The sequence below is a fragment of the Felis catus genome, chromosome B1 (assembly GCF_018350175.1).
Source record: "Felis catus isolate Fca126 chromosome B1, F.catus_Fca126_mat1.0, whole genome shotgun sequence".
Classification (NCBI taxonomy): Eukaryota; Metazoa; Chordata; class Mammalia; order Carnivora; family Felidae; genus Felis; species Felis catus.
The window spans coordinates 141312010-141324572 of NC_058371.1; the positions used below are offsets into that span (position 1 = coordinate 141312010).

At 38.5% G+C, this 12563-nt stretch overlaps 1 protein-coding gene across 2 annotated transcripts in view; it reads right to left on the reverse strand.

The window, feature by feature from the left end:
• FRAS1 (Fraser extracellular matrix complex subunit 1) overlaps nucleotides 1-12563 on the reverse strand; it is a 426958-nt gene that overhangs the window by 105693 nt on the left and 308702 nt on the right. For both annotated transcript variants that reach the window (XM_045056179.1, XM_023253019.2), the window contains 3 exons: nucleotides 8197-8311; nucleotides 5539-5676; nucleotides 3164-3196 (listed from right to left, as the gene is read on the reverse strand). In XM_045056179.1, the coding sequence (XP_044912114.1) occupies nucleotides 3164-3196; nucleotides 5539-5676; nucleotides 8197-8311 (286 nt within the window). The remainder of the gene's footprint in view (nucleotides 1-3163; nucleotides 3197-5538; nucleotides 5677-8196; nucleotides 8312-12563) is intronic.

Consider the following 12563-nt stretch of genomic DNA (forward strand, 5'->3'; position numbering starts at 1 on the left):
ATTAATGACTGTATGAACTATCTAGAAGCTTATCACTGGAAATGAGCTGATACTGGATTCACATCAACAAATGACAAAATAGTTGAAAAAGAAATAAAAGGCATCTAAATTGGAAAGGAAGAAGAAAAACTGTCACTATTTGCAGATGGCACATTATATATAGAAAAACCTAGATGCCACCAAAAAACTATTAGAACTAATAAACAAATTTAGTAAAGTTATATGATACAAAATCAATATGCTAAAATCTGTTGCATTTCTATATCCTAATAATAAGTTATCAGAGATGTTCAGAAAATAATCCCATTTATAACTACATCAAAAAGAATGCAATACCTAGGAATAAATTTAACCAAGTAGGTGAAGTATCTGTGCTCTGAACTATAAGATACTGATGAAAGAAACTGGAGAAGACATAATAAATGTAAGGATATTTCATGCTCATGGATTAGAAGAACTAATATTGTCAAAGGTCCATAATACTCAAAGCAATCTACAGATTCTAAGCAATCCCATCAAATTTCCAAAGGCATTTTCCACAGAAATAGGACCAATTATTCTAATTTTGTATGAAACTATAAAAGACCCCAAAAAGACAAAGCAATCTTGAGAAAGAAAAACAAAGCTGAAGGCATCATGCTCTCTCATTCCGAATTGTATTACAATGCCACAGTAATTAAAACAGCATAACATTGGCACAAAAATAGATCAACAGAATCAACAGAGATCAACAGTATAGAATAGAGAGCCCAGAAATAAACCTACATATATACAGTCAATTAATTTATGACAAAGGAGCCACAAATATACAATGAAAAGGACAGTCTCTTCAATAAATTGTGTTGGGAAAATTGGACAGCCACATGCAAATGGAGGAAACTCTACCATTATCTTATACCCCACACACAAAATAACTCAATATGGATTAAATACTTGCATGTAAGACCTGAAACTATAAAACTCTTGGAAGAAAACAAAGGTGGAAGCTCTTTGATGTTGGCCTTGGTGATGATTTTTTGGGATTTGAAACCAAAAGCAAAGGCACCAAAAGCAAACATAAACAAGTGGGACTACATCACACTAAAAAGTTTCTGCACAGCAAAGAAAACCATCAACAAAATGAAAAGGTAAAGTACCAAATGGGAGAAGATACTTGCAAATTATGTATCTGATAAGGGGTTAACATCCAAAATATATAAAGAACTCATAAAACTCAATAGCCCCAAACCCAAACAATCCAATTAAAAAATAGGCAGAATACCTGAATAGTCATTTTTCTAAAGACATAGAGATGGCCAACAGGTACATGAAAAAATGCTCATCATCACTAATCATCAGGGAAATGCAAACCACAACCACAATGAGATAGCACCTCACATATGTTAGAATGACTATTATCCAAAGGGCAAGAAATAACAGTGTGGGCTAGGATGTGGAGAAAAGAGAACCCTTGTGCACTGTGGATGGGAATATAAACTAGTACACGCTCTATGGAAAATAGTTTGAAGTTTCCACAAAAAATTAAAAGAGAAATACCTCATTATCCAGCAATCCATTTCTGAGTATTTATCCAAAGAAAATGAAAACACTAACTTGAAAAGAGATATGCACCCCATGATTATTGCAGCACTATTAACAATAGCCATGACATGGAAGCAGCCTAAGTGTCCATTTAACAAATGGATAAAGAAAAGGTAGTATATATATGCAATGAAATATTATTCAGTCATAAAAAAGGAGAAACTCTTGCCATTTGCAATGACATGGACAGACCTTAAGGGCATTATGCTAAATGAAATAGGTCAGACAGAGAAAGACAACCACCATATGATCTCACTGATTTGTGGGATCTAAAATAAACAAACCAGCAAATAAACAAAAAACAAAAAAACCCAAGCTCATAGCTAGAGGACGAATTGCTGGTTGTCAGAGGTGGGGTGGGGGCAGGGTATGAAATGAGTGAAGGGAGCCAAAAGGGACCAACTTCTAGTTATAAAAAAAAGTCATGGGCATGTAATGTACAGCATGGCAACTATAGTTAATAATTCAGTATAGCATATTTGAAAGTTTCAAAGACAGTAAATGTAAAAGTTATACTAACAAGAAAAAATAATTTGTAACTATTTATGGTGACTGATGTTAACCAGATGTACTGTTGTGATCACTTTGCAATATATACAAATACTGAATCATTCTGCTGTACACCTGAAACTAATATATTATATATCAATTTGTTATGTGTCTTATGTCAATTCAATCTCAAATAAAAAAAAAAATGATACAACAATGAAATTTACAACAAGTAAAAATCACAACACGTGTGATTTTTAACCCCCAAAAAAGGAAAGAAAGTCTGGGAGTTTGAGGGAGATGACTTTCTCTCTAACCAAAATTTATCCTACATGAAATATAATAGGACAGACATATGGATGGTTGATTCCAATGGAATAGTCAAACCCACCTAAACAGCAATTTCAGGATTACAGCCAACCATCCTCACACCAGACCTAAACAAGAAAGCTTGTCCCTGTGTTGCTCCTCACAGATGCCAGGTCTGACTGTGCTTCTGCTTATTGGCACTCAGCTTCTACTGCATTGTGAACTAAAGCTGGAATGCTGGGGTCTTCTACACACAGCTTTCATTTCCCTCCAGTAGCAAGGCATTCAATGAAAGGCTCAATTCAAGACTGTAGACAACTACTGCCCATTAGCTGAGTGTCACAGAGGAATGACTGTGCCAACCATTGTTCTGGGAGCTTTACATATATGCAATTATTAGTTATTATCCCCACTGATGAGTGAGGCATTCAGGCATAGAGAGGTTAAGAAACTTTCCCAGAGTGGGCTGACCCTCAGGGCAGCCTCTGAATCCAGAGGCTAACCTCTTAACCACTATTACCTCTCTTTAATAGATATTGGGATTGGTTGAAATGGGGCTTGAACAACACTAATCTTTCGGATATTTGATGAATTATTTTTTCTATGAATACAAAGTTACACTATTACTATTTAGTCATGTGATCATTTCAGAAAAACTTGTCTTATATAACTTTTAAGGAGTTCTTAGAAAATAATGCAAGTAATAATGAAGGGAACAAAAAGAAAGGACTAATAAGGAAAGGAAAATTCCATTTTCTAATAAAATTGCTATTAAAATCTTCACCTGTGAAGTGAAATTTCACCGATTCAGGGAGACCTGAAAGAACAGAAAAGAGAAAATCAGTGTACTAAGTATTTTGGGATCAGAAATAGATGGAGAAGGTACAAAATATGGGGCAGAGGTTAGAAAAGGAAAGGATGTTTTAATCTAAATTATTATGGTTTAAGGAAAGATCACCAGGTCTTTTGTTAATATTATGTTGAATTTAATGGTGCCATCACTAATTTTAAGTAACAAAAAGAATTGTAGAGTAGAATAATTTTATATCCCAGTAGTTAGAGTGATTTATAATCCATTCATTCAGATCCCATTTTATCAGTACATAAAATCCTACAAATCAGTGAATGTGGGTGATGTCGTATATCACTGACAAGGCTCTTTGGTGGGTCAATTCCATCGTAGAATTGAGTGACGCCAGGGACATTGATTTACACATTGTAATGATGTGAGAGATTTATCTCATGGCATTTATCCCATAGATTATATAGGACAGGACTCTGTTCTCACTAAAAAGGCTTTAGGAACTTAGGCAAGTATAATAGGTATGGAAATAACTTCAACCATGGTTGACATGTTTTCTTTCCCCCTACTCCCAGGATATTTTGAGTTTCTTTGTAAAGTAGGTCTTGTCAAGTTAGAGAACCATGAACATTTTAATGGGCTATTAGTTATCCAGTTACTAAACACTGGGGATATTCCCTAGAGAAGAGGTCTATGCTCACGCTTAAATATTTTCAATATAATTGAAGAGTTAGTCATTTTCTGGACAATTGCATTTAACATAAATAATGGAAAATATTATTTTAAATGTTTGCCATGATTTAAAATGTAACTCTAAAATTATTTAACCCATGTTCAACTTACCATAGGAAATCACCAGCTGTTCTGTATGAATAAAGCTACTATATAAAAATAATATTCCATATTAATCATGTTATGTGGCACATACATCTTAAAGATCATAAGGAAACAGCATTCAAGATTTTTAGAATCATTCCAGATTCTATACAATACAGAAGTATTTACAAAACTCCTGCATTCTACTCAGCAGCTTTGATTACTGGGTCAAGGGGACAGATGAGGGATAGCAAAGATTAACTATCATGACTAGGTGGTAGGGCACAAAATGGCTCAAATTAGAAATTCAGCTATTCTTTCATTCAGTTTTCTCTTCCTTTAAAAAAGGTGGCTTCTATCAAATCCCAGCCCCAAATGTTGACTGCATTCTCCATTCCTGCATGGGACTTTCTCTGAGGTAGTAGGGGATGCTTCTCCCTAGATTCCTCTTACCCACAGCCCATCCACCTGTGGCCTCCTCCAATCCACTCACATCACTGTAGTCAAAGAGTTCCTTATAAAAAGCTATCTCCCCAGATCTTAAAACCTCCATTGTGGGGGCGCCTGGGTGGCTTGGTCGGTTAAGCGTCCGACTTCGGCTCAGGTCACGATCTCGCGGTTGGTGGGTTCGAGCCCCGCATCGGGCTCTGTGCTGACAGCTCAGAGCCTGGAGCCTGTTTCAGATTCTGTGTCTCCCTCTCTCTGTGACCCTCCCCCGTTCATGCTCTGTCTCTCTCTGTCTCAAAAATAAATAAACGTTAAAAAAAAAATTAAAAAAAAAAACAAACCTCCATTGTGTTCCTATTGTTCTTGGGATAAAGATCCCAAGGCTTATAGGGCCTCTAAGGTCTGGCCTCTATCTCTTCCTCCAGACTCATCCCTGTTCTGCTGTTCCAAACACATTGACCTTTTTTTTTTTTTAAGCCCCAGAATGCCACATTCTCTCCCTCCCTAGGGCCTCTTCACATGGAGTGTATGGCCTTCCTTTGGAAGTGTTCTCCCAATATCCCAACATGCACATTTAGGCTAATTAGCATCCACACGTCCCTCTACTGTCAATGCCTCCCTGAGTCAGCCTCCATTGAACCCTCAGTATAGGTCAGTCTTGTCACTTCTAATTCCACCACTGAACATTTTTTCTTTCTATCCAGAGCTCTTCTCTTAGTCTACAATTAAACATTCATTACTGGGATTATTTCTCAAATTCTGTCTCCAAACATAGGTCCCAAAACTCAGCAAGAACAGGATTCATGTCTCTTTTTGCTCACCACTATATCTCCAAGACTTCACTGTATGTGATTGACACATAGGAGGTACAAATAAAGATTCACTGAAAGCATCCCTGCATGCATGAATAAGAAAAATAATGACAAACTGAGCCCCAACTACATATTGGTCTACAAGTCTCAAGCTATTTTGAACAGCTATAAAGCAGTGTCACTAAACTGTCCAGAAGGACAACAGGAAGAGTTAGGGAGAACCTGCCATGAAGATCCACAAAGAGCAGTTTGGGTGCCTCAAAATAGAGAGGAAGGCATTACCAGCGAAGGAGAAGGCCATGATTTCCTGGAGATGAGGAGCTGCAGGGGGAGGACGGTACATGATTTTTCCCTGGTTAATATCTTCTTGTGTGAAATACCGGATTGGAGAGTGAGGCTGGTCCCTGTGTTCGATGATCCCTGAGGAGGAAGAGACTCAGAGTGAGCATGAACAGTAATTCTGATGCTTGACTGAATGACCAGAGCCATAAAGCTGCCTTTCCCACTGATGGGAGTCTTTTATACTTCAAGAACAATTGCTCTCTAGTTTCTCTTATCATACCATTCTCCAAGCATTCAGGGAAAGAGTGAATCTAAAACCCAAATAGACTTTAATAGCATCTTTTAAAAAATGTTTAACTGAAGTATAATTGACATACAATATGATATTAGTTTCAGTGTACAACTTAGTGATTTGGCAATTATAGACATTATGAAATGCTCCCCACAATTAAGTATAGTTACCATCTATCACTATACAAAGTTATTACAATATTATTGACTATATTCCCTATGCTGTTGTTTTCATCCTGTGACTTATTTATTTTGTAACTGGAAGTTTGTGCCTCTTAATCCCCTTTACCTATTTTTCCCATCACCCTACCTACCTGCCCTCTGGAAACTACCAGTTTATTCTTTGTATTTATGAGTCTGTTTGTGTTTGTTTGTTCATTTGTTTTATTTTTTAGATTCACACATAAATAAAGAGCATATGGTATTTGTCTTTCTCTGTCTGACTTATTTCACTTAGTATGATACCCTCTAGGTCCATCCATGTTGTGATGAATGGTAAGATTTCATTCTTCTATGGTTGAGTAACATAACATCCCAGTGTGTGTGTGTGTGTGTGTGTGTGTGTGTGTGTGTGTATATCTCACATCTTCTTTATTCACCTATTGATGGACACCAAGGTTGTGTCTCTATCTTAGCTATTATAAATAATGGTGCAATAATTATAAGGGTGCATATATCTTTTTGAATTAGAGTTTTTGTTTTCCTTGGGTAAACACCCAGAAATGCAATTATTGCATATAGTAGTTCTATATGATCAGGACATATTTAATTTTTTTGAGAAACCACCAGTGTAAATTGGTGACTGCACCAATTTACATTCCCACCAACAGTGCCCAAGGCTTCTCTTTTCTCCATATCCTCGCCAATACTTGTAATGTCTTACCTTTTTGATACTAGCTATCCTGACTTGTGTGAGGTGATATCTCATTGTGGTTTTGGTTTGCATTTCCCTGATGCTTAGTGATGCTGAACATCTTCTCATGGGTGAAACCCAAATAGATTCTTGACTAGGATTCATTGACTATAAACAATAGTAAGATGTAAATTACTGCCCCTAATATAACTCAGACTAGGTAATTCTCCACAAGTCATAGACATTGTACCATAATTACAAGATTCTCTTAATTGAGTTTAAGTTCAAAGGTCAAGGTTGCTGAGAAAATGACATAGACTGGTCTCCTGGTTAGGCTATAATGAGAACTTTCTCAATTTATGCCTTTTCTTCAGAAATACCTCAGTTTCTGTGATAATCTTTGGCAACAGTAACATGGATCATGACTATTCTAAGAATTGGATTTGCAATTATTATTCTGCTTGTGATAATGCTTTAGGGGCTAAAAAATTTTCCTATCATTTCTAAATTTCGCAGGTATAAAAATAATGCTGCTATGATCACCTTTCATGTCCTATCAACACTTTCAAAGAAGGACACATGTGAGAGTTGGTGTTGAACTAACTCAAGTTATGAGGGTCTGAGAGACCCATGCCATTCTCCAGAAGACAGCCCCGGCTGCTGGATGGAGAGAACTGTGCCTTCTACCCTGGCAATGTAGGGAGAACAGCTCTTGCTGTGACTTAGCAGGTTTTAAAAACAGTGAAGGATGACTTTTAAGAGTTTAATTTCTCTGGATTTTGTCAAAAGGGTAATAAAATTTAATTTTTTATTTCTCCTGGGGGATTTGATGATGTGAAAAGACTTTCATCTAGGGCAGTGGTTGGTCTTGGGAAGGCAGAATTTGCCTTAACAGAAGCTAATCTCCTCTCCATGAGGGACAGCCACACTTCTGTTAGGGACAGGCTCATTAGTTAAGCCCAAAAGTAAGAAATCTAAAGGATGAAGACAGATGGCAGGGGCCTACCTTTCCTCTGACTATAGTTCCACATTTTCATTTTTCCCCATGGGTGAAGAGTAGCTTACCCAAATGGGAAAGGAATGGACTATGTATGGTTCAGCCCCTTCTGTGCTTTCTGGCAGAGCTCCTTGTCCTGAGCACATGCTCATTCTGGTCTGTTCACCTATCATAACTTCACTGGGGCAGGATCTGTCCCTACAGACAGTGCTTGTCTGTCCAGTTCTGCCTGTACATGAGAGGGCACACTCAACCCAGTGACTGAGATTATATGCACACCATGTTCTCCAGCACAACTCTGTCATACCAATGCTGACACATTCATCCCCATCTGTCTGACCACAGTGTCTCTCTCTCAATTGGTCTTAAATTCAGAACAGGGGAGCAAAGGTATGAATAACTGTCACTCCTTAAATCCTCAACAAGTATATGCAGACAAAACTTCAGAGCTTGGAAGATAAGTCAACAATTAGATAACAACAGCATCACTCAAAAGATCATTTACTGTACATCTTACCTTGATTTGGATGCAGAGGTAAAGTGATATTATATATAATCTTTCCGCTTGGTCTCTCAGAGTTTACAAAAGAGAGGGAATGAGGCTGAATCACAGTCAGGCCATCTTCCCGAGCCTAAACAAAGTTTAAGGAGGAAGAAGAACAGATGGTGTGATGAAAACAAAAGCCAGAGGGGGAAAAAAAAACCTTATTAAAAAAGCAAAAGGAAAAAGCAAAACAAACAAACAAACAAACAAACAAAACAAAACAAAGGACCTCATTTTGGGCTTTTAAATTAATCACACACAGCAAAATTTTCTCTGAAAGTTCAGAAGAAGGATGTGGTATCTTACACTGCAGATCTGTCTTGGCGTTAAGAACCTCCCAGGGTTATAGAACCTTCTTCTGGTTCTCTTGTACCCCAACTGTCCTCTCCCCTGCACTCTGCCAGGTTTGTGTCGGTGCATGCTGTAGGAGTCTCAATATGATCACTTTTCCCTAGTTTTGGAACTCATAGTGGTACATATTTGAAAATGGGGACACCTGGGTGGCTCAGTCCATTAAGCATTTGACTCTTGATTTTGGTTCAAGTCATGATCTCATGGTTCGTGAGATCAACCCCACGTTTGGGCTTTGCACTGACAGCACAGAGTCTACTTGGGATTCTCTCTCCCTTTCTCTATGCCTCTCCTCTGTGTGTGCATGCACACACACATTCTCATTCTCTCTCTCTCTCTCTCTCTCTCTCTCTCTCTCTCTCTCTCAAAATAAACAAAAGAAAAAAAAAAAGAAAATGAGCCATCACAACTGGCTACTCTGCTATTCTGCTCTTCACAGCTGGGTCACTACATCTTTGCTCCTCTAATTTAATGAGCTAAGGTTGTATCTGGTAAGAAGCCCTCCCTAATCCCCCCCAGCTTTGCTAATGGGAACTGTGACCCAAACATCCTTCCTTCCTTCCTTCCTTCCTTCCTTCCTTCCTTCCTTCCTTCCTTCCTTCTTCTTCCCTTTTCTCCCTCCCACTCTCCCTCCCTCTCCTTTCCTTTCCTTTCCTTTCCTTTCCTTTCCTTTCCTTTCCTTTCCTTTCCTTTCCTTTCCTTTCCCTTCCCTTTCCTTCCTTCCTTCCTTCCTTCCTTCCTTCCTTCCTTCCTTCCTTCCAACAGTGGTAGCTTCAAAGGCCCAAAGATGAACTCACCTCAGACACCAAAGGAGTCTCATTATTTGAATTCAGAGATTTAACAATTATCTATTAAAGCACATAAAAATAGTCAATGTTTTCTTTGTCTCCATTGTACTATTCAAAAGAACTAGCTATTGCTTTTGGGGTATTTCTCAATACCCAATAAAGGGGTCGAGCAAAATTAATCAAAAGGCCAATGTGTACATATTTTTTACTGTCCATTCACCTGTGTACAGCCATAACCCATCAATAGTGACAATGCTCAAAAAAAGAAAAAAGGGAAAAGAAAGAGATTTTGAATCTCATGGCCAGGTATAACAGTGAGTGGGGGACAGCAGCAAAAACACAAGAGTGGAGATGAGAAAAGGGAAAAGTGTGTGAGCATGGGCCCCTTGCCTGGGTCACATATGCTGTTAACAAAACAGAACAAAAATATCCGGCTCATTGCAGGCTCTTCCTAACTGACCCCTGAAGGGTTAGAGTTTGACATGCTCTCCTGCTCTTTGAAGCTCTGCTTCTTAAAGAAGGAATTTCCCCATTTAGGAAAGGATTAAGTAGGGCTCAGTAATTCTCATGGAGGAGGGCGTGGTAGTCTTCCTTTTAACCGTGAAAAGATTGAAGGTTGCAGTTGCTTTGTAAGTGTCCTGAAGGCACGCATGTCCTGGGGAGAGGCAGCTTTGCAGGTTAAGACAACCCTCCTAGAGTAAAGAGTCATATTTCAGGCCACTGCTCAGGTCTGGAATGTAATGAGCAAGGAAAATAAGAATTACAAATAGCAGCTGGTCTCTCACCCTAAAATAAAACAAGTAAGGACAACAAATTAAAAATATATGCCCCATGTAAGGTGTTTACAGCCCATGCCTGTGTGCACACACCCATAAATGTATACATGTGTGGGCGCAGCAACATGGGCACAGAAGTGTAGACTCAGCACATTGTTCAGTACTATTTGCCACCTTTTAATCTCAAAACCATCAGGATAACTGAATGTTCTCAGAGTAGTAGGAGATATTTTTGAAAATCTAGATGTCCCTAAAATAAAACAGTAAGAAGAGGGAACGGAATAGGAGCATGGCTAAAGGGAAATATATTCCAGCCAAGATGACAGATAACTTATTATGGAATTTATTGTTACTATTTCCCTACTAATAGAAATAGGAACTAGGTAGAAAAAGGAAGAATTTGATTTTCTTTTTTTTTTTTAATTTTTTTTTTCAACGTTTATTTATTTTTGGGACAGAGAGAGACAGAGCATGAACGGGGGAGGGGCAGAGAGAGAGGGAGACACAGAATCGGAAACAGGCTCCAGGCTCCGAGCCATCAGCCCAGAGCCTGACGCGGGGCTCGAACTCACGGACCGCGAGATTGTGACCTGGCTGAAGTCGGACGCTTAACCGACTGCGCCACCCAGGCGCCCCAAGAATTTGATTTTCTGAAGAAAGCAATATTGAGTCTGAGATATATCAAAGTATAATCAATTTTAATATTGGCTATTTGGAATGTTCAATATTTATCAATTAAACATAGTAAGAAATGAAAGATTAAATTTTATGGAAATCATTACAGAAGGCACATTTTTATTAAGATATCTGTCAACAAAAGAAGATTACAGAATAATGGTTTTCATAATACCCATATTGCATCTGAATATATCTAGAATCCAATTGCTTCTCCCCACTGCCACTGCCAGCACCCTGTTGGGAGCCACAATTTCTCACCTGGATCATCACCAGGACAGCCTCCCAACTGCTCTCTTGCCCCACCTACAGTGTATTTCAACACAACAGTCAGCCAGGGAAGATTAGACCCTTGCTGCCCAACACCCAGTAATGGCTCTCCATTTTGCTCTAAAAAAAAGCAAAGTCCCTACAATGGCCTGTGAGGACCTTGTAAGGTCTGCCCCAACTCCTCCCTCTGCCCCTCTCTCTGCTGCCCCCAACACACACACTTGACACATCTGTGAGTTTGACCAGATGACTGTCATTTTCACTCACTCTGCTCCAGCCATGCTGGCTACCTTGCTGTTCCTTGAACATCTAAGCACATTCCCAACTGGATGTCTCTAAACACATGGTTCCCTGGGCCTGGAATGCCTTTCCCTCAGGTGTCTGCTGGGCTATCTCCCTCACCTCCTGCAAGTCTTTCTTTAAACATCATTGTCCTAATAAAGCTCACCTCATTTAGAACTGCAACCTGGGTTTCTCCTGTTCCCACCACATTTCTGATCCCTCGACCTAGATCTATTTTTTGTTTTACCATAATACTTTCACTAACATACAACATATGAGTTACTTATTATTTTGTTTATTACTTATTGTCTATTCTCTCCTGACCTGCCAAGAGAATGGAAACTCCATGAGAACGTGGATTTTTGTTCGTTCATGGACAGATCCCAAGCACCTAGCACATGGCACATGGAAGTGCTTGATAACAATTTGTTGAGTGGATGAAAAATATCATTAGGAAAAGATTAAGCTAAGAAATAAAATAATGAAAATATTTTTATAACAACTTAATTAAAAAAATATTTTCCATGGTCTTGTAATGTCATCTAAATAATTAGAGGGGCAAAACATTTTAACATGTAAGTCTTAGCAAAGTATATGTGACTTAAATCTTTAAAAATCCCTAGTCAGGATTTATAAACAACATTACCATTTCAGCCTCCATTAAAAGCAAGACCACTTTCCCATGTTGACTGTCATAAAACCAAAGCAGCAATGCCCATGGCTGGCCTGAGAAATTAAGAGGATGAGATGAGTAAAATGGAGGTTTTGCAAGAAGCCATCTTCTCACATAGTTTAGTTTGGACAAAATTAATTCATTCACATATTCATGTGGCAAATATTTAGTAAGAACCTAATATGGGAAGGTACCGAGCAAAGAACTGTGGGAGATGTAAGATGAATCAGATATAGATTCTTTCCTTAAGGATTTCTGGTTTTTAGGGAGGGAAGTTCATAAATAGCTCCACTGTACAACTGCTAAGTAGGTTGAAAGGCTCAGATAAAGCACAGTAGGAATTCCAAGGATAAAGAAACATTTCTAGAAATTGCAGATAATGATTTTATTAGTGTTTGAAGGGTCTCAAGAAAAAGCACGGACACATAAGCCCGCAGCCAGAAAACAAATACAGCATGCCTAGACTTGAGTCTACACGACAAGGGATCAGCTGTTCCAACTGAATCCTTGCTAACCCCAATAAGA